This window comes from Meles meles, chromosome 14 (genome assembly GCF_922984935.1).
Source record: "Meles meles chromosome 14, mMelMel3.1 paternal haplotype, whole genome shotgun sequence".
In the NCBI taxonomy this organism is placed as follows: Eukaryota; Metazoa; Chordata; class Mammalia; order Carnivora; family Mustelidae; genus Meles; species Meles meles.
Window position 1 is genome coordinate 14284144 of NC_060079.1, and position 27718 is coordinate 14311861.

General features: G+C 40.5%; 1 protein-coding gene across 8 annotated transcripts in view; it reads left to right on the forward strand.

Annotated features, from left to right (window-relative positions):
• The window catches only part of FRY (FRY microtubule binding protein), a 444482-nt gene that overhangs the window by 369466 nt on the left and 47298 nt on the right, over positions 1 to 27718 (forward strand). For all 8 annotated transcript variants that reach the window (XM_045978039.1, XM_045978033.1, XM_045978035.1 and 5 more), the window contains 14 exons: positions 892 to 1042; positions 1567 to 1670; positions 2439 to 2624; positions 5051 to 5249; positions 6728 to 6849; positions 10883 to 11070; positions 12878 to 12972; positions 14186 to 14793; positions 15681 to 15778; positions 16153 to 16323; positions 20282 to 20422; positions 22441 to 22620; positions 24364 to 24525; positions 27023 to 27097. In XM_045978039.1, coding sequence (XP_045833995.1) covers positions 892 to 1042; positions 1567 to 1670; positions 2439 to 2624; positions 5051 to 5249; positions 6728 to 6849; positions 10883 to 11070; positions 12878 to 12972; positions 14186 to 14793; positions 15681 to 15778; positions 16153 to 16323; positions 20282 to 20422; positions 22441 to 22620; positions 24364 to 24525; positions 27023 to 27097 — 2480 coding nt within the window. The remainder of the gene's footprint in view (positions 1 to 891; positions 1043 to 1566; positions 1671 to 2438; positions 2625 to 5050; positions 5250 to 6727; positions 6850 to 10882; positions 11071 to 12877; positions 12973 to 14185; positions 14794 to 15680; positions 15779 to 16152; positions 16324 to 20281; positions 20423 to 22440; positions 22621 to 24363; positions 24526 to 27022; positions 27098 to 27718) is intronic.

Consider the following 27718-nt stretch of genomic DNA (forward strand, 5'->3'; position numbering starts at 1 on the left):
GTAGTAAACAGACTGTAGAGGGGCAAGGAGGGCAGACTGTAGGGAGGCCATTGCAGTCTCCATGTGAGACAACATGGTGGCTTACACTGGCGCAATGGAGACGGTGAAAAGTGGTCTTCTTCTGGATTTGTTGTGAGGGTAGAGCTCACTGAATATGATGCCACGTTACCTAACTTCTGTTTACCCTCTGTAAAGTAAGGGTCAGAGGTACCTATTATTGGGCTATTAATATGTGCAATGCAGGGGCTCAGTCGGCTGAACATCTGACTTGATTTTGGCTTGGGTCGTGATCTTGGGGTTGTGAGATCTAGCCCCACATCAGACCTATCCTTCTGCCCCCACAATAAATATATGAATCTTTTAAAAGAATATATGCAATGCATAGATCAGTGCCTGGTATAAAGGAAGCACTCCCAGTGTTAGTTCTTAATGTTATTATTGTTATTTTTACTGTTATCCTCATCATTATTGTCATGATTATGAGTTGGATGTGAGATGTGAAAGAGAACTCGGGAATAGCTCTAAGGCTCCTGTCCTGAGCAAAATGGAAATATGGAGTTATATTTTACTGAAATAGGAAAGATTGGAGAAAGACCAAGTTCTCACAGTGATGAGAATTTGCATGATTTAATGTTTTCTCTTTGTGTGTCTATATTTCCCATTGCTCTGTAATGCATAATTGTATATTAGATTATCAAAAAAAGGAACTCAAAAATCTAATCAAGTGATTCTCACCCATTGATCCTATAATTCATACTCACCAAATGAGATGGTTAGAAAGTTATTTTTACTAGCCTAAATTTGTAAGATTCTTTCTACAAACACCAAGTAGGGAAAACAAAAATCATCTCTCCCTAAAAATAACACACGCTTGTTTTTCTCACCCTACAGATGACCCGATTTCTCCCTACACGGGCTGGCTCTTGACTATTACAGAAACCAAACAGCCGCAGCCCCTCCCCATGCCTTGTACTGGAGGATGCTGGGCCCCCCTGGTTGACTACCTCCCAGAGACCATCACTCCCCGGGGGCCCCTCCACAGGTAGGTAGCATGTGTGAGTAGAGGGAAATGACTGCTTAGCTTTGACTGGACTTTTCCTCCTATGAGGAGAGGGAAATCATTCCAGGTCCCACCAAATGAAATGACCTTTCAAATCAGAAGGACCATGCACGGCTTGACTTACAGCTCTCAGTGTATTTGTAGAGTTTGGTTGAATATTAACCTCAGTGCAAAGCTGCCTTGTAACTCAGAAATTTTCCTCAATGCAGTCTGGATATGGATATGCATTCTGTGATGATTTTTAGGTTGTGAGTAACTCTTCCTCCCTCAGCTCTTATTACCAAGTGACTAGTAAGTCTCCCTGTTATGTGATCAACTCAGCCAACATTTCTTCTCTTTGTGGAGTTCTGTGTTATGTCAGAAATTAAACTCCATTTCCCTGGATTAAGGGTCTTACATAATTCTTCAGTAGGGCTTATGAGTTGTATTAACTGTGACATAATGATCTATCAATGTATTTCCATCCTCTTCAGAAGTTACATTAATTTCATCATGTCATTGATCAGGTGCAATATTGCTGTTATTTTTATGACTGAGATGGTGGTGGATCACAGTGTGAGAGAAGATTGGGCTCTTCATCTACCATTATTACTTCATGCTGTCTTCTTAGGTAAGACTGGATCCAAGAGGAATTCTAGCCAATAGGGTCAAAAACCTATAGATGTAATCCAGAGAGCCTTCCTTTTACATTGGCATCCTGCTTTCCTCATTTCTGAAAGATTTAGTCTCTTCCATTTTTCATTTCTTCTATGTGACATCGGCTCTACAATTTCACTTGACCAGTCATTGTTTAAAATTGCCCTATAACTGCATTATAGGGTGGTACTTCGCCAGTGCTATACCTATAAAGATACCCAAAACAAGTGGGGCCTCTTTGAGGGTCTTTGGCTAGATGGGATCAATTTAAAGCCATGAGACATCGTTAGCACCTAGAGAGAAAGGATGTAGAGCACAGCGGGCCAAGTGCTGAGATTTTAAGATAGCCAAATTGTAGAGCAAAAAAGGGAAGAGGAACAAGCTGGGGAGACTCCGAAGTTTAGTTAAAGAGAGATGAACAAAGCTGGAATCTTTCAGTTAACAGAGTGATCCAGGGAAGAGAACATCCCAGGAAGGAGGAATGCTAACCATGTCAAATGCTACTGAGAGGTCAAGAAAAGTCCATCTATCAGCATTTTTATGAGAACATTTGATTTGAGGAATAAAGCATTTTATTTTTCCTAAGCCCAACTTCTTTATGTTGGTAACACAAACAATAACAGAGAAAACCAAACATTCTTTTAACGTGTTCCTCCCGAGTGACTTGGAATCTTTACTATCCCTGGAATCTAAATGAGCTTAAAACTTGTTTACACTAAGAGATTCCACTGTTTTGTTCCAGGTCTGGACCATTACCGGCCTGAAGTCTTTGAACACAGCAAAAAATTGCTCCTTCACCTCTTGATTGCCCTCTCTTGCAACAGCAATTTTCATGCCATTGCTTCTATGCTCCTGCAGACTCGAGAGATGGGCGAAGCTAAGACTCTCACAATTCAGCCAGCTTATCAGCCAGAGTATCTCTACACAGGTAACGAAAGGAGTGGCAGAGAGCCTGAGACAGAATCACAAATGCGAAGATAACTTCAGGTGTCAGTGGAGCCCAAACTAACTTCCCTAATGTGATCACCCCCCAACTTTCCAAGCAAGCAAGTAGCTGCACTATAAATATGCACCATTCCACCATAATGGTCAACTTGGTTCTCAAAATCCTTCTTCGTTATTGAATCTTTTCAGATGTCTTTTTACTTATTATTATGCTTGCTGCTCTTATTAAATATGCTCCTACAGATAATATTGAAAATTAAGATACCCTTTGGCCAAGAGCATCAAACATTGAAGGATGAGAATGTACAAAACAGTGACCTTCTCCTTCCACTTGAGAGCAGGTCATTGCCAAGGTGCCCGATGTATCACTCGTATACCTTCTGGTTCCCCTGAGGGAATTTTCACTGCATTAAAGTAACTGATTTTTCTGGAAGGCACCATGAATGGAAGTCTACTAAGAACCATGGCTTTTTTAAAGCCCGAATTTTCTTCTTAGAAATGAGAACAGAAAGCATTAGCTGAGTCATATTTGGGTCAAATTACTCGGCTGTGTCCAGCTATTCATGAAAGCTTTCCCAAAAGGGTTGGCCAGTGGTTTTCATTTAGAATCAGAACATTTAAAATATCTTAAAATGAGAATGAACTAACATTCCTGACTATTTTGTATGTTATACTGGCCCTGGATATGGTATGGCCCTTCCCTATGTCACTGTGTACTTTATTCATAATCTTTTTTTTTTTTAAAGATTTTATTTATTTATTTGACAGACAGAGGTCACAAGTAGGCAGAGAGGCAGGCAGAGAGAGGAAGGGAAACAGGCTCCCTGCTGAGCAGAGAGCCCGATGCAGGGCTCGATCCCAGGACCCTGGGATCGTGACCTGAGCCACCCAGGCGCCTCTTTATTCATAATCTTAAAGAGACTGTGCCTTTTACTCATCACTTGTACTCAGTGCCATCTTGTCCTTTGACAGCCATTAAGATATTTCTCTGGAAAACAAACACAGAGTCACTGAGTCTGAGACATCAGGACTACTGATCTTAGTTTAAGCCCTTTGTTTTAAACCGAGCTACAGTTTATTGAACATAACCCATCAATTGCCTCTCAGAAACACAAAACTCTCTTTACTGTTGATGTTTAATTAAAAGAATCTAAAGACTTCTTGCTTTCCCAACTCCCCAAGATAAAGATGTAGCCCATTAAGCACATGGTCTTAGACTGAGAACGTTGTAATGTCCATTAAGCTGCATGGCCCTGAGTGCATCTGTTTTGTATTCGCTAATCCCGCTGATGTAGCATAAAGTGGCCACTAATGGAACAAAACACAATATGCTGTAGTTAAGACAAACAACAGACAGTATTGTAAGATAATTGAATCTATAGCATACGTGGAATGGTGGACAAAGGGTTTGGAAAATGTCTCCTCTTCATAAACATTTACTAATACTTCATGAACACCTAGTTTCAACTCTGATTCCTTTCAAATCTAGGCTGAAAACTTGTGTGATAGAAATTACTGTCTTACTCTTTTATAATAGGAAACTAAGGTACAGAGAAGTCATGTAAACTCCCTGAGATTGCACAACAAATGGCAGAGGTGATATTCAGGCCTGCGGCTTCTCACTCCTATTTCAGAGTATCTGTCAGTTACTGCGGACTTTTATGATTATTAAGTAGGAGAAAAGGGGTGGTTTTGTACATACATTTTCCCAAACCAACGACATACCCAGAGATGCAGAACGATAACCAAATCTGAGGTAGGGAAAAAAAACATAGTATTTGTTTCTACCATATTTCTTTGACTGCCATGAGATCTATTTTATTAAAACATATTAATATGCACATAATACTCACAGTTGTAAGTTCATTTTCTCAAAACATATAACTTAGATGTTATATGTGTAAATATCAATTACTAGGTGCTGGTATCCTCAAAAATGGTATCATTTCACCAATTTAAGAAGTCTAAAGCCCAGGAATAATTTGCAAACAGCACAGTTGGGTCCAGATGTGTAGTGGAATTGTTTGTGGGTCTGTGCTTGTGTGTGTGTGTGTGTGTGTGTGTGCACAGACACATGTGCAAACAAACGTGTGTGCACATATGTGCATGAATGCACACACAGAGACACACACACACACACCCCACTTCATCTGCAGAAAGGATCGATACACACACCAGAGTAGAAAACAGCAGATCACACTCCTATTACGAAAGATACCCTGGTTTAAACAACAGTGCAACTCTTCCAGAAGCCAGGAAAGAATATCAGTTTCATTTCATGGTAACCACAGCCACAATCAAATGTTTTCTCCAAAACATTTAAATAACTACGCACTTGTGTTTGCTCACCTCCTAACCACATGAAGCATCTGCCTAGCACATTCTGCCTTGACCTTCTTGTCCCACCAGGTGGCTTTGATTTCCTGAGAGAGGACCAGTCATCCCCAGTGCCAGACTCGGGCCTGAGCTCCAGTTCCACGTCCTCCAGCATCAGTTTGGGGGGCAGCAGCGGGAACCTCCCACAGATGACCCAGGAGGTGGAGGATACAGACACAACTGCTGAAGCGGATGAGAAGGCAAACAAGCTCATTGAGTTTCTGACAACCAGGTAGTGAGGGGTCAGAAGACAGGGCCCTGGCTTTAGGTTGGTCTTTTTGAGGGAAATGTCATCCATCTAAAACCACACAGATGGAAAACCGAGCCTGCGACCATAGCAAAGCCTTCTTTTCTCCTCTAAATTGCATCTGCGGAAGTCTGTGCACCAGGTAGATCCTGGCAGAAGTTGTCTAAGATCCCAGTGATGGCACAGTTGATGGGCGGGGGGGAGGGGTGTTCCACGTACAAAGACAATGCAGCAGATGGAGGCAGGACACGGTAGCACCCCATGGTGAGATGACTTTAATCATCTGTTAGAGCTGCCAGGATCCAGGAGTTCTGAGATTTGGCAAAGCACATTGCTCTGGAAACCAAATATATTAGCCACGGTCGACCCAGGAGCAGCTGCAGAGGGGACCATTGTCTGTTCATCTAATCCAGAGTCATTTATAAATGGAAGTCGGACACAATAGGAAGCATGATAGGAAAGTAAGCAAACTGATGATCAAAAATCAAGAAGAGATGCAAGCAATTCTGTTTTTTAGGTCTTCTGGTTCTCCTACTGAACAATTTAGCTTATAAGTCTTCAGAATTTCTAGCATCCCAAGGTCCAGCATTTGCATTAAGAAAACCAGGCTTACCTGTGACTGTATGGGGGGAGGGGCTGCTCTCTTTCTCAGTGCATTAAATCCCGGAAGTCTAGTCTATATCAGTGTTATCTGATACCCTCGATTTTTCTTTCTTCCAGAAATGCATCAATTGATGCAAAAAAATGAGAAAAGCGTTTTCTTCCCTTAGTTAATTTCAGAGTATTCCTTGCAGCTTTCAGCTCAATATAGGATTTAATGAACAGGAAGCTTCGGAAGGGAGTTGATGGTGCATACAACCAGGTTATCTCAGAGACCTGAATGATTTGTGGAGAATAAAAGTATGCTCACCACTCAACCCTGCCAGTACCACGTGTTGGAAAGGGTGTTCTCTGAAATTCTCCCATCTGGCTCCATCCGTTCTTCCCATTGAAAACCAAGTAGATATCAGAGGCTGTATCTTCAATCTGTTTCTACAGTATTTGGCAGCCTAATGATATGATCCTGATAAAAATATCATCTCTGCAGATCTAGAGTGTACAAATAGAGTCTGTGTCTAAACCTAAATTTTAATCAACATTTTATATCACTTTATTTGACAAACACGTAGCACCTGTTATGTGTAAACACTGTTCTGGTGAATTGAGAGGTTTTAATTTCATGAAGTAAATTTTGTGAGGTTTTCATTTTGTGAGTAAAACATAAGAAAAATATACCTCTGTAAATTAAATCAGTTTGAGGATGCTCTTAAGCTTTACAAGACTAAAATTAACCCCACATTAATCAGTAAAATTTGAAAATCGTATTATGCCCTTGAAGTTACAACTGCGTACATGGCTTTAAAAATGCAAAATGATTATATTTAAATGGTTATATTTTTAACATGTTGCATGTTCTGTTTAAGGGCATTTGGTCCACTTTGGTGCCATGAAGACATCACACCCAAAAATCAAAATTCAAAGAGTGCTGAACAGCTCACAAATTTTCTACGTCATGTTGTATCTGTTTTTAAAGACTCCAAATCAGGTACTTTCTCCTATTTCCCCAAATGCCATTTCTAACATTTTCTGTAATGGAGCGTATTCTTCCCATTATGACTATATATATATGACATATGACTATACATATTTTTTTTATAAAATAATATAAAAATATATTTATATATTTATATATAATTCTGGATATACCATATGTGTGTATGTACATATATGCAGAATATAATTTATATACAATAGATTATATGTATATAATTCAGAACTATATGTGTGTGTGTTTGCGTGTGTGTGTGTGTGTATAGTTCTGCAATCGGCATTGATAGCAGAAGAATATTCATTAGGGAGCTTTGAGGCTTATTTTGGATGTGCCTAACTGAATGATTGCTAATGTCATGTATTTTTGCCTTATGCTTTATCAAATAATTCCCAAAGGTCACTGTTCTTGCTTCGTTTACCTCACTAGAATTAAACTATGCCCCATGTTAATTTCATTTGAAGAAGGTCATGACACAACACACATATGAAAAGATGCTCAACATCACTCATCATCAGGGAAATGCACATCAAAACAACAATGAGGTATCGCCTTATACCTGTCAGAATGGCTGGAGTCAAAAAGACAAGAAATAACAAGTGTTGGCAAGGCTGTGGAGCAAAAAGAACCCCCTTTACCTGTTGGTGAGAATGTAAATTGGTGCAGCCGCTATGGAAGACAATATGGAATTTCCTCAAAACATTAAAAATAGAAATATCAAATGATTCAATAATTGTGCTACTGGGCATTTATCCAAAGAAAATGAAAACACCAGTTTGAAAAGACACATGACCTCCTGTGTTTATTGTAGTATTATTTGCAATAGCCGATATATGGAAATAACCCAAGTGTCCATCCATAGATGAATGGATAAGGAAGATGTGGTGTGTGTATATAAACATAGATGTAGACATATATTCATTCCATATATATTACATTACATATAATACACATTATACATATACATAATAAACATATATAATGGAATATGTGATAGAATATATTAAAACGAAATATTATGCAGCCATAAAAAAGATGAGGGGTTGTGTTTGTTCGTTTGTTTTTCCATTTGTGACAAAATGGATGTACCCAGAGGGTATTATGTTAAACGAAGTAAGTCGGACTGAGAAAAAAAAAATCCAATATGATTTTTCTCATATGTGGAATTTAAAAAACAGAACAGACGAATAAACAAATAAAAACAGAATCAGACCTATAAGTAAAGAGAACAAACTGATCGTTGCTGGAACAAAGGGAGTAGGGATGTGGGCAGAATGGGTAAAGGGAAGTGGGAGGTACAGGCTTCCAGACATGGAAGGAGTAAGTCATTACTCCTTTTTATTTATTAAGGGATAAAAGACACAGCATAGGGAATCTCAGCGATGATACTGTGATAGTGTTGTATGGTGACAGATGGTAGCTACACTTGTGGTGAGCACAGCATAGCATAAAGAGAAGCTGAACCACTATGCTGTATGCCTGAAACTAGTGTGACATCGTGCATCAAATATACTCACATTTTTAAATTTTACAAGGAAGCAAAGTAGTAAAGTAGCAAATCTTATTGACTGTATTCAGATTCAACTGTGAGAAACTGGTAGACTTGAAAACTGGTTAGAAAAAGAATCTTGTGAGAAAATGTTAACTTTGAAAGCATTTGCTACTAATTCCCACGCTAATGATCATTCAATATTCTGAACACAGTGCGACTCTTATTTAGACTATAGGAACATCATGATGTTTAAGCTCTTAGCTGTACACCATTCAGATTCAACTTGGCCGGGGCTGGTTTGCATGGGAAAGTTAAATTTGGTTCCCCAGAATGATGCAGTAAGTGTCCCTACCTCCTTCTCCCACACGAGTCTGGCCAAATGAAAGGTGGCTCACTGGCTTTCCCAGCTGCTCTGAGAATTAGCACATCTCACATTTCAAAATATTCCAGATTAGCTACATCTCTTCTCATTGTCACAGGGCGCTTCCAGAAGAAAAAAAAAAATACTGATAAACGAACATGAGAAACTCATTTCAGGAATCGGATTGACATTTCTTGTTTTGAGTGTCTCCTTTGGAATATTTTTGAAATATTAAGACCTCTTATCTCTGTATTTCCACTACTTAAAAGTCACTTAATAATTGAACATAAACCAAAGGAAGAAATTTATTGTTTGTGTGTGAGCCATTAATTTGTCTTAGATTGTATGAAGATAATAAAAATGAGAAAACACATGAATCCCTTCATTGTTTCCTCAGAGGGTGCTTAGAGGCTGAGTCTTTCCACATCTTACCCCAGATGCACTTAATACAGTTTCCCTGTACAGCCCTGCTTTCTGCTCTGTGTTCCTGGAAACGCTTGTATTAGTCAGGTGGTCTAGCTACTGAAACACACAACCCCCAAAACTCAGAGGCTTAACGTAATAGAAGGCTACTTCTGGATCACGTAACAGGTCAGTATAGGTGTTTGTCCAGTGGCCTTCCACATGGCGCTTCAAGGCCCTCCGACCTGTGGCTTTGTCACCCCCGTCACCCAGCGGCCTCTCCTCAGCCCTCCTCATCCAGCCAGCGGCTGCAGGAAGAACGTGAGTGGAAGATTACGTAGCAGGAATTTACACCACACCGGGCTCGAACGTGGCATCCATTGTTTCTTCTCACATTCCACTGGTCAGAACTCAGGCCACGAGGTCACACCTCGCTCCAGGAGAGGCTGGGAAATGTAGAGTTTCTGTGTGCGACACATTAAACAGCCTTTCTTTCGGGGCATTGTCATAGTTGTCCTGGGGTTCTGCAATCCTACTAATGGTGTTCCAGCCTTCAGGTCCATTGTGACGTAAATATGTTTTAGTTCATTGACAGAGGACCTAACCCCACACATAATAAAATTAAGTAGGACAATAAAACAAAATAAAGGTAACATTCTGTTTTGCAGCATGGTCCATTCTTAAACTGGGAACTGTCTGTGTGGGTTTAATCCTATATTTACTATCTCAGTATTCACGCCTAAGTCCATTTTCCAGGACCCTTTGTTTGTTCTGCAGAAACATTTTCTTATGTAGTCTACAGGTCCCTAGGGTCAAAGAGCCCGGCAGCAGCTAAGAACAATGACATTAAATTATCCTTCCTGATTCACTTTTATGTGACAATCAAATGTACCACAGAGCCCTCTAGATCTCAGAAACAGCCAAAATCACTGTTTTCATTATGTCCTCTGACTTTGTAGTCAGATTTCCTCCTGCAGAGGGACACAGCAGAGAGTACAGATAGTGGCCCAGAAGTCAGTCATGCACTTTACCTTACATTTTTATTTCCATCTGTTCAAGGGGTTTTCTGATGACTATGATGACCTTCATGCTATTGGAAGAACCAATATTCAGGCAAGAGTTTAAATGACGGCTGCCTTCTTGGCAACATCTACATTTCAGTATCTGCATATTTGTAGACTGTTGTGAAGAGTGTTGACTTTGGTATAGGCTTTGGTTGTGTTTAGAGTTGACTAGATCCACTAGCAGCTTTCCTCTACATACACAAGCACTCGGAAAACTTGTGCCCAACAAATTCTCTTATGAAAACAGGAGTGAAAGTATGCTATGCAAAAAGTAGTTCAGAACACTGTAGAAAAATAGGGCAATAGACAAGAATACATTTGTGAGTCAGTATTGTGCGTCAGGCACTGTGCTAAGCATTTTTTTGAATTGTTGAATTTTCACAATGACTCTAGGAAATAGTGCCTGACTGTTATTCCTCAGCTAAACATAAGAAAACAGGCTTATAGAGAACGCATTTCTTTCCCAGAGTCCCCAAACACTTCATTCAAAACCAGAACCATCTTGCTCCACATCTTCTGACTCTTTCTACTACACTAGGCCTCTTTAAGATCTATCCAAACTTGGTTTTTTAAATTTTAAAATGGTTAATTCCTAAACAAGTACCACCAGGAAGTTGCTCTGGGAGGTAGCCTGATTTACACCTCTAGATAAATGATGCCCCAGGGTTTGCGGAGTATCCATTGACGGACCTCTGGCTCCTTGATGCCTAGGTTTCCATCTGGAGCAACACTTGAGTGAAGTCTCATTGCAGACCGCCCTCGCAAGCTCCTCAAGGCACTATGCTGGTCGGTCCTTCCAGATATTCCGGGCGCTCAAGCAGCCTCTGTCAGCTCACGCCTTGTCTGACCTCCTCTCCAGATTGGTGGAGGTGATCGGAGAGCACGGAGATGAGATTCAGGTATGGAAGGAAAGATCACTGAACTCGTTCTCCTCTCCTGTCAAAGATGTGGTCTTAACAGCTTTTTGTGAGCCTTCTTTCTCTCGCCAAATGCTCCAACCATTTGGGCATATACCATTTATCTAAAGAAAAAAAATTGAGGGACAGTTTAAGAGTTAAACAAGGTTTTTGTTTAACTTTAATGAAAGCCTCTGGCTAAAATACAAAAATATAAAATAGGTCCTTATAGGCATATACCATTTATTTAAAAAAAAAATTGAGGGGAAGGAAAAGTCAATTGGGGGAAATTGGGGGGGAGACAAAGCTTGAGAGACTGTGGACTGAGAAACAAACTGAGGGTTTTGGAGGGGGAGGGGTGAGCCTCGTGGTGGGTATTAAGGAGGGCACGTATTGCATGGAGCCCTGGGTGTGTGCATAAACAATGAATCTTGGAACACTGAAAAAATAAAATTTAAAAAAAAAATTGAGAGGTTAACTTTTATACTTACAAAAGCATTTCAAGGAGCATCGTTCTAGAAATCCAGTGGGTATTGTTTTATTGAGCCAACCACTGCAAATCCCTTCAGGGCTCCTTCTTGGTTGTTTTTGTTGCTGGTTTTATTTGACAGGGAATTGAGGAATTATTTGTATTGTGTGTGTGTGTGTGTGTGTGTGTGTGTGTTTTATTTATTTTCAGTGTGCCAGAATTCATTGTTTATGCACCACACCCAGCACTCCATGCAATACGTGCCCTTCTTAATACCCACCACCTGGCTCCCCCAACCTCCCACCCCCCCGCCCCTTCCAAACCCTCAGATTGTTTTTCAGAGTCCCTAGTCTCTCATGGTTCATCTCCCTCTCCAATTTCCCTCAACTCCCTTCTCCTCTCCATCTACCCATGTCCTCCATGTTCTTTGTTATGCTCCACAAATAAGTGAAACCATATGATAATTGACTCTCTCTGCTTGACTTATTCACTCAGCATAATCTCTTCCAGTCCCGTCCATGTTGCTACAAAAGTTGAGTATTCATCCTTTCTGATGGAGGCATAATACTCCATAGTGTATATTTGTATTGTTTTTGTCTTTTTGCCACCAACCGGGGATACAGCTGTGTAGTCTCCCTACCCAGAGAAGGGATCTCCATTGTATGTATGCAAAGCACTACCCCTCTCTGTATAGCTAGCCTTCAGTACACTGAGAAAAGCTGAAGAAGTAATGGAGAGAGTAGATACCACAAGACCCTGTAGGCAGAGCCCAAAGGCTAGGGAATGGGTTGAAAGCCAAGGGCATTATAAGCTCTGTAGCTTCAGCCAAACCCTTCTTTCCCTTTTTTCCATCAGAAAAGTTACTATCTCCCAGGAGACCTGCACACCTGTGAACTCTGGCTTCTTTTTCTCATTCTGGCCAGTGTATGTATTCTTCAAAACGCCACTGAGGCACAGCCCTTCTCATACCGCAGCTCTTGATCTCTGAGACATTGCCACTCTGTATTTCAAATGCCCACTATCCCCCTCAGTAAGGGGCCGTGACTTTTACCTTTAGCCTTGCCCTCTCCCTGTTGGATTTCAAATGAGATTGAGCTGTTCAGGACCTCACATCTAGGGAAATAAATCTTTGTGACTACCTGCTAACTGCTAAGCCGTCTGAATTTCCTAAGTGGCCCTTAAATTTGTTTTTAGATTTGGTAAGTTACAGTTAACAACAGCTGTCTAGCCCTCGATGATATTAACAGTAGACTGAATAGAGTTTGCGTTAATTAAATTTATCTTCAGGAAGTGAACCGGAATTTTAAGCAGTACAAAATGTTATCTTTGCATGTCTGGCAGGGTTACGTAATGGAGGCACTCCTTACATTGGAAGCTGCTGTGGATAACTTGTCTGACTGCTTAAAGAACAGTGATCTCTTAACAGTATTATCTCGGTAAGAAGCAGCTCCATGACTCTTGAAATCAAATATGGTGGACTGAATATTTGAGAGATGGCTGGACTCCACAAAGTCCAAAGAATACATCAATGTTTGATATATGACATTTTCTTTAGTTTAAAAAAAAAAGGAGAAAGTTATGGCACCCAATCTGTACCCATTATATAAGTATTTTTAAACAGCAGGAAGATAGAGGTGAAATGTTATTTTAAAATAATACAGACATTAATGCATTTTCATTTTCTGTTATGTCTTTGAGTATTTTTTCAAATATTATTTAATAATTATCCTATTTATTTACATCATAAACAGAAACCAAAACTAATTGTTATTTTTTAATGAATATATACAAAACTCATCTGAACCATCAGTATAAAAACAGCTGGAATTAATGTTGATTTTACTTGAATAAATTCCTATCCTAGGATCTTTCTTTTTTATTTTTGTTCCTTTTGCTCCTGCCAATGTTTAATTACCCATTTCAAATCATTCACAATTCTGTATTCTGTTAGTATAATTGAGCTCATTTTGCTTGAAATGGAGTCAGTAATGTTATCATAAATCACGCTGAGCTTTGTTTCACTTTTAAGTTGAGCATTTTTTATGGATAGGTGATTTTAGTATGATTCCTAACATCATACACATTTTCTATATAAACCTACAGATTTATCTCAGTCCATAAGAATTTAGCAAGAATACTGATAGTTTTATCTTTTTAGCCTGAAATAGGCTTAGAGATCATTTCTCATAGATATTTTATAAGCATAAAAAAGTCCCTTTGATGCAGTTACTAACTCTTTTCTTTCTAGATAATATCCTTTCCATTTCTGTTCTTATCAGTCAGTTAATAGAATATTAAACTGTGTGCCTATCAGGTATACTCTATTTATAAGTTACTCCTTCCCAAAGTCAAAATAAATGAAAAAATAAAACTAAATGAAAGATCAGTAATCTTCACTACCAACTGCTCTTAGGTTTTGTTGTTGTTTTGTTGGTGAGGGTTCTCTTTGTTTTGTTTTCCATAGCTTTAAATCTAGGAATAGGATATTTATTCCTGTAAGCTAAAGGGTATGGAAAAAAAAAAAAGTATAGACAGTATTTCCAAAGAATAAGTTCCCTACCTTATTGTTTGTCAGTGGATTTTAAAGGGACCAGTTCTTCCCTGAAGAATGTTGGCTTTCTTTTGAACTTTTTTAATTTTTATACCCAGCTCTTCATCACCAGATTTAAGCTCTAGCACTAAACTAACAGCAAGCAGGAAGAGCACAGGACAGCTAAATGTGAACCCCGGGGCGGCCAGTGGCAACACAGCAACTGCAGAACGGAGCCGGCATCAGAGAAGCTTTTCTGTGCCCAAGAAATTTGGTGTTGTCGACCGATCCTCAGACCCACCCAGGAGTGCCACACTGGACAGAATTCAGGCTTGTACCCAACAAGGCCTCTCCTCAAAAACCAGAAGCTCATCCTCCTTGAAGGACAGCCTCTCAGACCCATCACACATAAACCATCCAACAAACTTGCTGGCTACCATCTTTTGGGTCACAGTGGCCTTGATGGAATCTGATTTTGAGTTTGAATACCTTATGGCCTTGAGGCTGTTGAATAGACTGCTGGCTCACATGCCGCTTGATAAAGCTGAGAACCGAGAAAAACTTGAAAAACTCCAGGCACAGCTCAAGTGGTCAGACTTCTCAGGGTTGCAGCAGCTGCTGCTGAAAGGATTCACCTCCCTCACCACCACCGACCTGACCCTGCAGCTTTTCAGTTTGCTCACACCGGTATCCAAAGTATCCATGGTGGATTCATCCCAAGCCATCGGTAAGGCCAACATCACTCATTCTCTTACAGTTCTGGTGGTGGTTGTGTTTATGTTGAGTGTAATAAGGTAATGGACTTAGTACTTTCAACAATTCTATTTGGAAATGGTCCTTTGGGAATAGTTTGTCATTTCTTTCAAAATTATACCTAATGTAAATCCTAAAATTATTTAAATTGTGGAAGACATGTTTAAGGCAATAGCATGAAATGGGCAGAAGGAATATATTGGTCATTTCTTTGTACTTTCCAGATCAAATTGCAGATACTGTCCGTTTATTTCATTGTTCATGTACAGATAAACCTTCTTTCTCTTTTTTCTTAACTCCTACGTCTTTTTTGTTTTCTTAGCTTTTTCCCCCCCTCTTGAAAATTCACTTGGCTCCCTATCATTTTGAATTAAGCCAAATCACCAGCCATATTTTTAACATCATGGCATATGGCCTAGACTTCTTTTCATGAAGGTAGAGTTTAATACAGTGGTACTAAGCCATTACTTATCATTTTAAAGATAATGTTACATGAGGAAGACAAATTTGTTGACCTATGTCCTCTTCTACAAGCTATTCTTAAAATACAGTTTTTGATTAAAAAGTTTCAAACTGCTGCAGTTCATTTTAATCTGCTTTTTGAAATCTCTTCCAGTCATCCTGATTCACAGTCCATGGCAAAATAGCAACCATAGCTCAGAATTACTTTGAATTTCTCCCTGAAACTTGTGTCACTGTGGTTGTACATTTTTTCCCTGGATTTCGTGTTAGATCACAGTGAAGTTAGTTCAAAAGTCTGCTTTGTATCACCTCGGGATAAAATCTGCAGTATTCCTTGCCACCGTTAACAGTTAAAATGCACCATATTCACCTATCCCTGCCATATCTTCTCTGATCCAGGATTTCCACTGAACGTGTTGTGTCTCCTGCCTCAGCTGATCCAGCATTTTGAAAATCCCAATCAGTTCTGCAAGGATATAGCCGAAAGGATTGCTCAGGTATGATTTCTGGCTCCACACTCAGGTGGATCCATATGGGCCTTTGGAAAGGTCCGATACTAAGCAGAAATTGCTCCAAAAGGGAAATGAGTTTCAAAAAACCTGAAAATCATAACTGATACAGCTAGTAATTGACATCTCTGAGTAGCCGATGCACATTGTCTTGTGGTTTCGTTATTGAGAAGACAGGTGGAAAGAATCTGTGAAAATCATATTGACCAATCACTAAGACAAGCACTTCTGCATTTTGTCAAATCAACATGTTTTCCAGAGCCCAGGGCAAAATTGCAAATGTATCTTACAGCAAAATTTCTGAAACATCTTTCCGTTCGTCAGGCTATTTTATCCCTAATTGATTCTCGTTCTCTTAAAAGGTGTGTTTGGAAGAGAAGAACCCCAAACTTTCGAATCTTGCACATGTCATGACCCTTTATAAAACACACAGCTACACGAGGGACTGTGCCACATGGGTCAATGTGGTCTGCCGATACCTCCATGAAGCATATGCTGACATTACCTTGAATATGGTGACCTACCTGGCAGAGGTAAGCTCCAATGAAGGATAAGCCTTCTATCGTTTTCACGGGTAAAATACTTGTATGGAATGAGTAATAATCTCTTCATTTATTGACTGCCTATTATATATTATTTTAATATCCTCACATTTTAAATCATTTTAAATCCTCACAACATACTATCATACAAAAAATCTGAGTCTCAACCAGGTTAAATAACCTGCCATATGTTTAAGGTGGCAGAACCAGCCTTTGAACTGGGGTATACCTGCCTCAAAAGCTTTAATTCCTTCTTTCTACTACACTAATACCTGCCAGAACCTTCCAGAAGTTGGGAAATTGTATCCTAATTTCTCCAGGTGTTCAAATCTTATTTAAGAAGTTACTGTGTGACTCGATATGTTTAATGGTTGTTTGCACTAAACTAATTAGCAAAGCATCTGTTTTGAAATATGCTTTATAACTTGAAATTTGTGTTTTACACTGGAATGGGATTTTCCTTGCCCTACAAATGTGTTTCTAGCACATTAGCTCCAAGCCCCTGTGCCCATTCGTCCTGGAAATACACAGCGTATCAGACAAGTGATGAAATGTGTTCTGGCAGCCCCTCTGGTCACTGAGTAGCTGAACGCATGAGGTCGTGAAATCTGACAGAGACGGCCACTAACAGCCACCTTGGCTTAGTGTATTTGCCATTGCTTTTGCTTGGAGGACATGCATGGCCACCTCTTGCTAGGGCCTTTTCAGAAGTGCTGAAATCAGTGCATTCCAACTTTTCTTTCTTATGTCACCACACAGGGTGCAGATAGATTGGAGAATCAGTCATACTCTGAAAGTCTCCACAAGACTAAACCCTTGTAACTGAAAGAAGGTCCTCGCCCCATCCATCAACACTGATAGTTGATCTGCAGGCTTTTGATTTGCAATCTGGGTCAGCAATATGTGAGCTGCATCCAAACTGTCAACAGCCAAGGGTTCTTTCCACACCCCATCCCTGGCACTTTAAGGAGCCACTCTTATATGCCACCCTTCTGCTTTAGATAATCACCTTGGTCACATCTGTCCCTGCAAGAATTACTCAGAAAGCACACACATCCCTCGGCTCACAAGAGATACTAGGATAACCCACGCAAATGCCCTTCTTACGAAGGCAGACGATGCCTGTCTTAAAGTGAAGTGCAAGTTAGCAAGGAGGTAGGACTTGCTTGCATCACTAGACTTAAAGTTTCAAAAATCCAAATGGGATGTGGCGCATACACACATACATATTATTCAGACTTAAAAAGAAATAAAACATCGACACGTTCTGCAACATGGATGAACCTTAAGAACATGAAGCTAAGTGGACGATGCCGGACGCAAAAGGACAAATAGAACAGGATCCCGCTTCTGCGAGGTGTTCTATAGAGCAGGCAAATCCATAGAGATAGAAGGCAGACTGATGGTCACCAGGGCCTGGAGACAATGGGTAATGGAGATATAGCGCTTTACAGTTAACAGAGTTTTCTTTCGGGCTAATGAACAAATTCTGAAAATAAATAGTGGTGATGGTTACACAACAGTGTGAAAGCCCTTCATGCCACTGAATTGTACACTTAACTGTGGCCAGAGTGGTAAATTTATGTTATATACATCTTGCCACAATGAAAATAAATAAGAATGGGTTACCTAATTTGTTCTATTGAGACTGTTACAAACTGTCACTGAAAATTTTATCATAAACTTAACTTCCCACCATGCATAGAATATACTAACTCCCATTTCAAGTACTCATGTGTTTTTTCAGGTGTGGGCGATGCACATGTATATAATTTTAGGTAGCTGTGGTCAGTATTACCCATGAACCTCCTCTGTTCATGCAACATTAACTTTGTGTTCACATAGTGTCACGTTCATCAACTGTGGGATTCTAACAGGTTAATGTAACCCAGTTTGCTTAAACATCTCCCCTGTTGTTTATACTCATAATCTTGTTCTATTACAAATGGTCCTTTTCTGTAGACTCCTTATTGGGTAGCATCCAGGTGATTTCTTCTGGCGGCATTTCCCAAACTAACGATCCAGGTAAAGAGCATGGAAACCTGAGTACATTATTTAGTTCTATACATTTGGGAAATTGGTCTTCACAGAGATTTGCCCTATTTACAATACTGCCAACAGTGTATAAATGTGTTTTCCCATATCCTACTACATTTTATTATCCCTTTTATTCCTTTTTTCAGTTTTATATTTTTACTGGTATTTTAAAATTATTCTCTTTATGTATTTCCTCTAGGAATAATGTTCATTTTTCCACAAAATAGATTTGCCTAATTGTTCATTTCCTCATGTGTTAATTGCTCAGTTCTCTTTTTTTTTAAGATTTTATTTATTTATTTGACAGGCAGAGATCACAAGGAGGCAGAGAGGCAGGCAGAGAGAGAGGAAGAAGCAGGCTCCCCGCTGAGCAGAGAGCCTGATGTGGGGCTCGATCCCAGGACCCTGGGATCATGACCTGAGCTGAAGGCAGTGGCTTTAACCCCCTGAGCCACCCAGGCATCCCTCCTAGTTATTTCTTCTGACCACTTTTGATGTGGAAGTCCAGCATTTATTTGAATAATTTCTATAGTTCTTTTTTTGAACAGTAACTTTTTATTATGATGTCTGTCATATAAATGTTCTCATTATTTTGCTTTCTTTTTTGAAAATAGTGTTGAAAATGAAAATAGGATATGTCCATGAAAGAAAGCTTGGTAGGTACGGGAAAGTGGGGGAGAGAACAGGAGGTGGAGATAAGAAAAAATGTCCAAAATCATTGTTATCTAGAGAGAAACACTGTTAGCATTTTGTTAGATCGCATTCCATTGTTATTTCTCTGTAACACCCACCCATTCACATCAATTTTGGCATCATCTTCTATACAGAAATTGTATATCCTTCCTCTTTCACTTAATATTATCTGATAGCCTTTACTATCTTTAAAAATGTCATTCTTGGGTGCCTGGGTGACTCAGTTGGTTAAAGTCTGCCTTTGGCTCAGGTCATGATGCCAGGGTCCTGGAATCGAGTCCTACATTGGGCTCCCTGCTCAGGAGTCTGCTTCTCCCTCTCCCTCTACTCTTTGCCCCTGTTCATTCTCATTTTCTCTCTCACACGCAAATAAATGAAATCTTTAAAAATGTCATTCTCCTCGGGGCGCCTGGGTGGCTCAGTGGGTTAAGCCGCTGCCTTCGGCTCAGGTCATGATCTCGGGGTCCTGGGATCAAGTCCTGCATTGGGCTCTCTGCTCGGCAGCGAGCCTGCTTCCCTCTCTCTCTCTCTGCCTGCCTCTCTGTCTGCTTGTGATCTCTCTGTCAAATAAATAAATAAAAAATCTTTAAAAATAAAAAATGTCATTCTCCTCGTTGTGTATTTCATCATACAATTTAGCATAATTTTGTATCCATTTCCCTAGTATTCAACAATTATATTGCTTACAGTACTTTCTTGTTTGGCTTTGAGGGTTTCTTACCATTATAAATAATGCCTTGGTGAAATCTCATATATAAATCTTAGTGTCTATAGGTTTGGGAAAGTTCTTAGAAGTAAAATTACTATTTCAAAAGCTATAAGCTGATTTTAGGACCCTTGAGGCCAGATGCTAAATTATCCCAGTTGCATTTCCAGTGGTGTGTAAGAATACCTATCTTATATCCTCACCCATACTGACCATTATCACTTGGGAAACTTTGCCAATTTGATACCTAGTAACTTGTGTCTTTTGTGTTACTTTGTATTTTAAATAATTAGTGGTATTTGGTGCTTTCCTTGGTATTTGGTGTATTCCACTGTGGATATGATATCTATATATTCAGACTACTTACACTATCTTTAATGATGTCTTCATTTCTTTAGTGGTTAGGATTCCCCTTTCCTTAAGGAAATGTGTGACCATAAATGTATAGGGGGGCATTGGTGCTCTTGTATGAACTGGTATTGCACTGGCTGACGCTGTGCCTTGCCTCCCCAGCTGCTGGAGAAGGGCCTCCCCAGTATGCAGCAGCCCCTCCTCCAGGTGATCTACAGCCTGCTCAGCTACATGGACCTGTCCGTCGTCCCTGTAAAGCAATTCAACGTGGAAGTTCTGAAGACCATTGAAAAATATGTGCAAGTGAGTATTTGGATGATGTCACTTATGGACAAGGATGTTTCCAGAGAGTCATTCCAGAAAGACTGAGGGTTTGTAGCTTGTATTTGGCTGCAAAGTTACAGGCGTGCCAGGCAGCACACTCGTGCATTGGTATCCCTAACCCAGAGAATAGTCCATTGTGGTGGTTGACCACACCCCGCGTGGTACAGTGAAGAGAAGGACAGGACCAGCCCTGGTGCATTCCTGAGCCCTCAGAGGATGTGTTTCTGCCTCTTGGGGCTTGCAGGCTGAGCATTAAAAGCACGCACCTGGCTGGGGGGACCCAGCAGGGTTGTATTTGTAGTATCCTATTTCAAAGAAGGGAAAGAGAGAAGGAACTCAGATGTGCCAGGTTCTAGGCCAGGTGTTTCCACATGCAAAGTGTTAATTCAGTGGTTAAAGTTGTCACTTTAGAGTGGAGGGAAGTGAGGTTAAGCGACTTGCATAAATGTGCTTGAAAATACTGCAACAAACAAACACAGGAGTGGACACAGAGAGTTGTAAAGTTCAAGGCAGATGCTGGGTTCTATCTGGCTAAATTCATCCACAAAGCCATACAATGTAAATTTTAGACATTTTCCTCCCATCATCACTTCAAAATCACATCACTTGCCAAAGCTATGTAATGCTAAGAATGATTTCCAAGGCGTCTCCATTTTCCATTTTTCAAGGGGCATTTCTCCAAAAATCATTGTGCCCTTAGTGGGCATTCAGTAACACTTTCTCACTTCACAGAAGTCATGGGAGCCAGCGGTTCAGTTCACCTTTTTCTACAAATCATGTGCCCTAGGCAAGACAAAAAAATAAAAAAACCTGTTTGACTGGGCTGCCTATTCTAACTCCAGCCTGTGGGTTATCTCTGTTATTTGATATCTTCTCTTGAATGATGGCTAATTTCACATCCGCATCATGGCCTCCCCTGTGCAGAACTTAACAGTGAAGGAAGTGTGTTTTATTTCATGTTCTCTTATTCCAAAGGCTGGGTAAATAATAATAACTTTTATCAAGTTAGTTTATCTACACTGAATATTTCTGTGGGGGAAGGCCTTCAGTCTGCCTGGGGTTTGTCAGGGAGGAAAAGATGGCAAAACCAATGAGTCTTACAGGAAGAGGAAGCCTATGATAAGCCAATAAGCAGAGGAAAGGCATTCCAGGAGGCGGGAGTAGCGTAAGTGAAGACGCCTTGGCAAAGAGAGCTTGCCTGGTGTGAGGAACTCCAGGGGCAGCCTGGGGGAGATTACTCCTGTGGGCTCTGCTCAAAGAGTATGGACTCCACCCTGCCCATCAGAGGGAGCCCTTGAAAAAGTTTAGGTAGGGAAGGGGCTTGGTCTGAAGAGTTCTAGAAAGATCACTATAGTTGGGGAGGTTATGCTGGACTTCCGTAGAGGCATTTGAACTAGTCCAGGCAGGGGCCAGAGAGGATTCAGCTGACCCACTCCCAGCGTGAATGGAGAGGAGGGAGCAATTTTTCAGGAGGCAGGGAAAGATGGGAGTTAAGAACAGCTCCCAGAGTTGGGTTAGGTCATGTGGAAGATATAAAGTAAGAAGACAAGAGGCAGCCAGCAGCAAAGGGGGCAGCAGGAGTCGGGGGAGTAGGAGAACAACAAGGAAGACTGGAAGCTGGAGGTAGGGAGAGTTTGGAGAAAGAGTGAGTGGTCAATAGAGTAAATGCTTTGGGTGAAGGTTTTTATTCATATGAAGGAGGTACCTCATTGGCAAAAATGGTACCTTGTAATGTTAAACTTCTGTTTATTTGAATATGGGCAAAATTTGCTACTTTTTAAAATTTGATTATATCTCCACTTACATATAAATTCTCTTTTTATGTCATTTACCTTTTACACAGGATGGAATTTACTGCACTGTATTCAATCTGTGAATTCTGACAGGTCATAAGGAGTTTCAGTAGCTAGTGGTAGATTTGGTTTTGGGGGGGGAGTATTTTTGTTTTGTTTTTTAATGAACTTGTTTTTGACCATTGAATGTTTTATTCCCTTTAGAGTGTTCACTGGAGAGAAGCTTTAAATATCCTGAAGCTGGTAGTTTCTCGATCTGCCAGCCTTGTTTTGCCTTCCTACCAGCACAGTGACCTGTCCAAGATAGAAATACATCGAGTGTGGACCAGTGCTTCTAAGGAGTTACCTGGAAAAACCCTAGACTTTCACTTTGATATTTCGGAGGTATGTGATCTGTTTCTGTCCACTTCAGCAGGGAGAAAGAGTGGCAGAGGTCAAAAAGAGAGGAATGAGAGACTTATTTTATGTTTATTTCAAATTAAGCTTTCTAAGGCCTAAATTAGGTCCTGTTTTTTAAGAACACATCAAGTGTCATATTCTTTGAGGCTCTCAATTGGCATCTTCTAAAACTAGAAGCTAGCCTCAGTTATTTTTTTTTAAATGATTTTTTTAAAGTTATATAACTTTAAAATGGAACGATCTTAAGCATTTTAAAACATGACCTTCACTCCTCCTTTGTATGACAGGTGTCCTGTCCTATATTTACATCCATAGCTTTTGCTGCCCGAACTCCCAGCCAGACCAGCAAATGACTGAGATTTACAGGAATATAGAATCTGCCTTTCCAGTTGCTTCCCCAAGCCACACTGCTTTCTAGACCCAGTAAAATTATCTGAAGTCTTGCCTTGAGGGAGAGGGGAGGGGGGAGGGAAGGGACCAGTGAACCAAGCTGAGGAATCAGGAAGAAGAGAGGGTAGAAAGTAGTTAGGTCCGCCTGCTGTTCTGTGAATGGACATTTGGGGGACCTGTACTTACTCTAAGATGTATAAATCCTTTGCTTTCCTGTCTCGCTTACCCCAGGCCCCATAAGCCCACCAAAGCAGGAACTATGCTCTGTCCCTTTGGTTACCAGGGTCTGGTTCGGTGTCTGGTGCAAGATAGGTACTTAACACTAATCTTCAACACTGCTGAATGAATAAATTTGCTGAAGGAATGAACCGGATGTGGTTATGTGAAACTTACTTGCTCCATGAAGTAGGGTTGAAGCCTACTTTTCACACAATGACCTCATTGACCTTCTGTCCTTTCAGTACACAGGTTGAGATACTCTTTTCTGCCATTGTGATACTTGCAACTGTATTTAGGATGTGTATGACATCAAGGTATCCAATCAATTGGTTTTTAAATTTTTTTTTACATGGCTGAGGGAGAAAGCTACTTTTATTCCTTGAGCGAAGTTTGTTCTGTTCGAAAGGGGTACAGAAAACAAACAGCCAGTTGCCTGCCCACACCCAGGGATGCAGCTGCATCAGAATAAAAAGCTGGAAAAACAGATGGAGAATTTTCAGCCGGTGTCTGCCACCTCCAAGCGCAGGCCCACAGACAGGTTTCTGTAGCCTCGTTGGGCAAAGGTGTAGACAGTGCTGTCTACACAGCCACCAGACCCAGCACGAGAGGTGAACTCTCGGGAAGAGAAAGTCTAAACTGTTGCCCTAGTACCTGGCCCCAAATTCATTCCTTTAAATAATCAAAAGGATATAATCCATTTAAATACATTTTTAAATACTTGAGAGTATTTCAAATTCGAGAAGAAGGGAAGGAGCTTGTTACAAAGGTCTCTTGTGGTAATGATAAGAAATCCTTTTCAGCATAAACATCTGAAAACTATTTGCTTTCCTGAACCTTTTGCTTCTCATCGTTATCAGTAGTTTCTAGAGTATGTTTAAGAACAAGCAGTTGGATTTGTTTTCAGCTGCTAAAGAGGGTGGGAAGATGTTGAAGATGTAAAATGCTTTAGAATGTGTGTTTGAACATCAGGAAAATGAGCCCGCTTGTGACTCTGAACTTCCCTAAGGTTTAGTCACACAAGCCGTGCTTGGTTGCTGCTGGGTAGAGTGATCCCATATTCCACAGAACTATTAAACAGATAGGAGAATGTGAGCTTTTTTAATTCCTTTTTTTGTCAAGACACCCATCATCGGGAGGCGGTATGACGAGCTGCAGAGCTCTTCTGGACGGGATGGGAAGCCCAGGGCCATGGCTGTGACCAGGAGCGTATCGTCCACATCATCAGGCTCCAACTCCAATGTCCTTGTTCCTGTAAGCTGGAAAAGACCCCAGTATTCTCAGGTACAGAATCCTAAGCTCCCAGGATTGGAAGGGAGTTCGGGGGGACCTAGTGAGCCCAGCTGCCCGTGGGACGAGGCGCTTCTCCATCGCCAACCTGACGTTGCCCATCGGGGCATCAACACTTCAGAGATGAGGATCTCATGGCATTCCAAGGGAACCTATTTTACCTTTGAACTGCTCATTACCTTGAGGTGAAGTCTGATGTTTGCTGCTTCTACCCATTGGTCTTAGTTCTCTTAAGACTTAGAAAAAGAAATGTGACCTCTCTTTCACACGACAGCCTTTCAAATAGATAAAGAAACCATTCCCTCTGCCACTAGCCCAAATGAGCCCTCTTTTCTCCAAATAATGCATCTTTAGTTCTCCTAACCCATTCTGCATGATAGGGCTGCACAAATGCAGAATCTGCTTTTATGGTTGCTTCCTTAAGCCACAGTGCTCTGTAGACCAGTAAGATGGTCTCAGTTCTTACATTGATGGAGAAGGGCAGGAGGAGGGAAGAGATTAGTGAATGATGCTAAGGGGCCAGGGAGAAAAGAGTCGGTAGAAAGTAGTCAGATCTACCTGCTGCTCTGTGAATGGACACTTGGGAGGCTTGCTCTTAGTCTAAGATACGCACATATTTTGTTTTCCGGTGGCCCTTCTGACCGCTGTCCTCTAAGCACACACTCCAGTCATAGTCTCCATAGACAGTCTGAGCCACATGGAGCATGGTGGGCTCCTGGATCCCTCAGTAGTTCTGTTATCACAGCCTAAGGCTGTATTGCTGTCGAGTGAAACCTCTGCATTATTCAGGGCTCTTCAGTAACTAACATGACAGAAGCCCGGTGGAAAATTACCTTAAGTGGAAAAGGAATTTATTAACTCCCGTAGCTTGTCTTCACACAGCTGAATTCTAGTGCACAAAACGAGGAACTGGATCCTTAACCTCTCTCTCGCCCCTTCTCACTGTCCTCCCCTTCCCTTCCCAGTGGTGGCCCTCCTTCCCTCTCCAGAGACTTCATTCTCAAGCAGACTCTTGTCTTATGAAACACCAACAGCCTCCATCAGCTCCAGATTTGCACGGTCTTTGGCTCTGATGATTTTAGGACAGAGGCTTTCCTTCCCCAACATCCATACCCATTCTAGAGAAGGGACTCTTGCAACATGTGTGAGGGAGGCAAAGCCCCACTTAGTGCAAGAGGACCTGTTCCCAAGATAAAACGAGGGATGGTATTATTGGAAGAAGGTCAAATGGTGGGCGCTGAGCAGGACACTACAGGGTTCGCCAAGGTTAGGAGAGGGGAATGTATGGCACGTTACCTGCCGGCGCACTGCTGTTTCTCAATGATGTTTCATTGAGCTGTTGAGCAAGAGACCCTACTATACTTTCTTGGGGATTTGGAAAAGAGATGAAAAATATACATCCCATTTCTAGGTTCCTCTGTGTTGATTCCTTCCTAGAATTGTAAAATGTCCACAAACTTAGGGAAATATTTTAGCAAATCTCTCGCCATCCGCCCACATCAAGGTCTTCCTGTCTTTGACCTTGAAAAGACATGGTAATGAGTGTCCCTTCTATAATTCTGGAAAGAAGAATTCAGTGAAGCCAAATTCCATTAAGAAAGAAAAGCTATGAATGATACTGGCCTCCTAGCAGTCTCCACATTAACTTAAATCAGATTAAAAGGGAAAAATCATTTTCCAGAGTTAGCAAGATTGCTTTAAGAGCATTTCTGAAGTACATTAACATATTTTAGGCCCTGGCTACTCTTTCCTTTCATTCTCAACTCACCAATCATCCTGAGATCTAGTTTATCTATGTCATTGGAAAATGTGACAGTTTATAGAAGAATCTCCATGTGTAAGTACCTAAAAATAAGGCTCGTGAAGAAAAGCAAAAGGAATTGAATCTGTTTAACTTTAGGAAGAATAAATTGAAAAGGATTTAATATGGCTTGCAGATAATTGAATTTTTTAATTCTGTAGAAGGTAAAGTTATTCTCCCATTTGAGGAAAATAGATTTGTACTGGAACATAATAGATTCAATTTAGGTATAAGGAAAGTCTTGCTAATGCTGAAAGTTGTAACAGACAAGATTATCAAGGCGAGTCAGCAGTATCTGCTGAAGAATGAGGGGCTGATTTTCACCCCCTCTTGGGAAAACTTAGATCAGCACTGTCCGGTAGAAACATAATGTGTGCCTCGTTTTAAACTTTCTAACAGTTGAGGTTTTTTTTTTAATAAAAAGAAACAGATAAAATCATTTTTAATAACATGTTTTATTTAATCTAGCATATATCAAATATTATTTCAATATGTAGCCAATATTTTGCAATTATTAATGAGATACTTTGCATTCCTTTTTCATTCCCAGCCTCTGTGAATTTTATGTCTCGATTCTCACTGGCGACATTTTAGGGCCCATAGTCCAATGTGGCTAATGGCTTCCAGTATTGGAGAATATTTGATCCCAGGACCCCATGATGAAAACACGTTTGTGTGTCTCTTTTCCAGAAAAGGACAAAAGAGAAGTTGGTGCACGTCCTTTCTCTGTGTGGCCAAGAAGTAGGATTAAGCAAAAATCCATCAGTAAGTTCTGTCATGTATCCCATGTATGTCCGTACCATGTCTTTCTTACCTTTGATCTTTCTTAGCTTTAGAGAAATCTACTAGGAATTACAGGTATGACACCCACCATCTAGATCAAACCCCTAGATTCTCTCCACACTGCAATTTTTAATCTCACTTATCTCAGAAACAATGAACGATTTTGTGGGCTGTTTGCTCTAGTTTGTCTGCAAGTAAATACTCAGTTGTTTTCATTGTTTAAGATTTCTTGGATTTTTTTTTTTTATAAAGATTCTCAGACGTCCTCATTTACGACTCTCTCCTGCACCATCATGTTTAATATACATTCCTCTGGGGTGCAGTTTTGCTCTTTGTATGCATACCGCTTCCTGTGATGTCATTGTTTTACTCATGCACCATAGGGATGGAAATAATGAGGTATCATTATGGGATTTTTTTTTTCTCTTATAAATGTCCACTGATGTTATAGTTAAAACAGAATAGCAGCAGCTTGCCATTGGGCTTTGGAATAAATGAATAATCGCAGTGTTTGAATTTAGCCTCCGAAGCTTTTATATGATTTAGAAAATTCAAGTTGTCTGTGAGTCCACTCTAGTGAAAGCAATAAAAATCTCAGGGTCT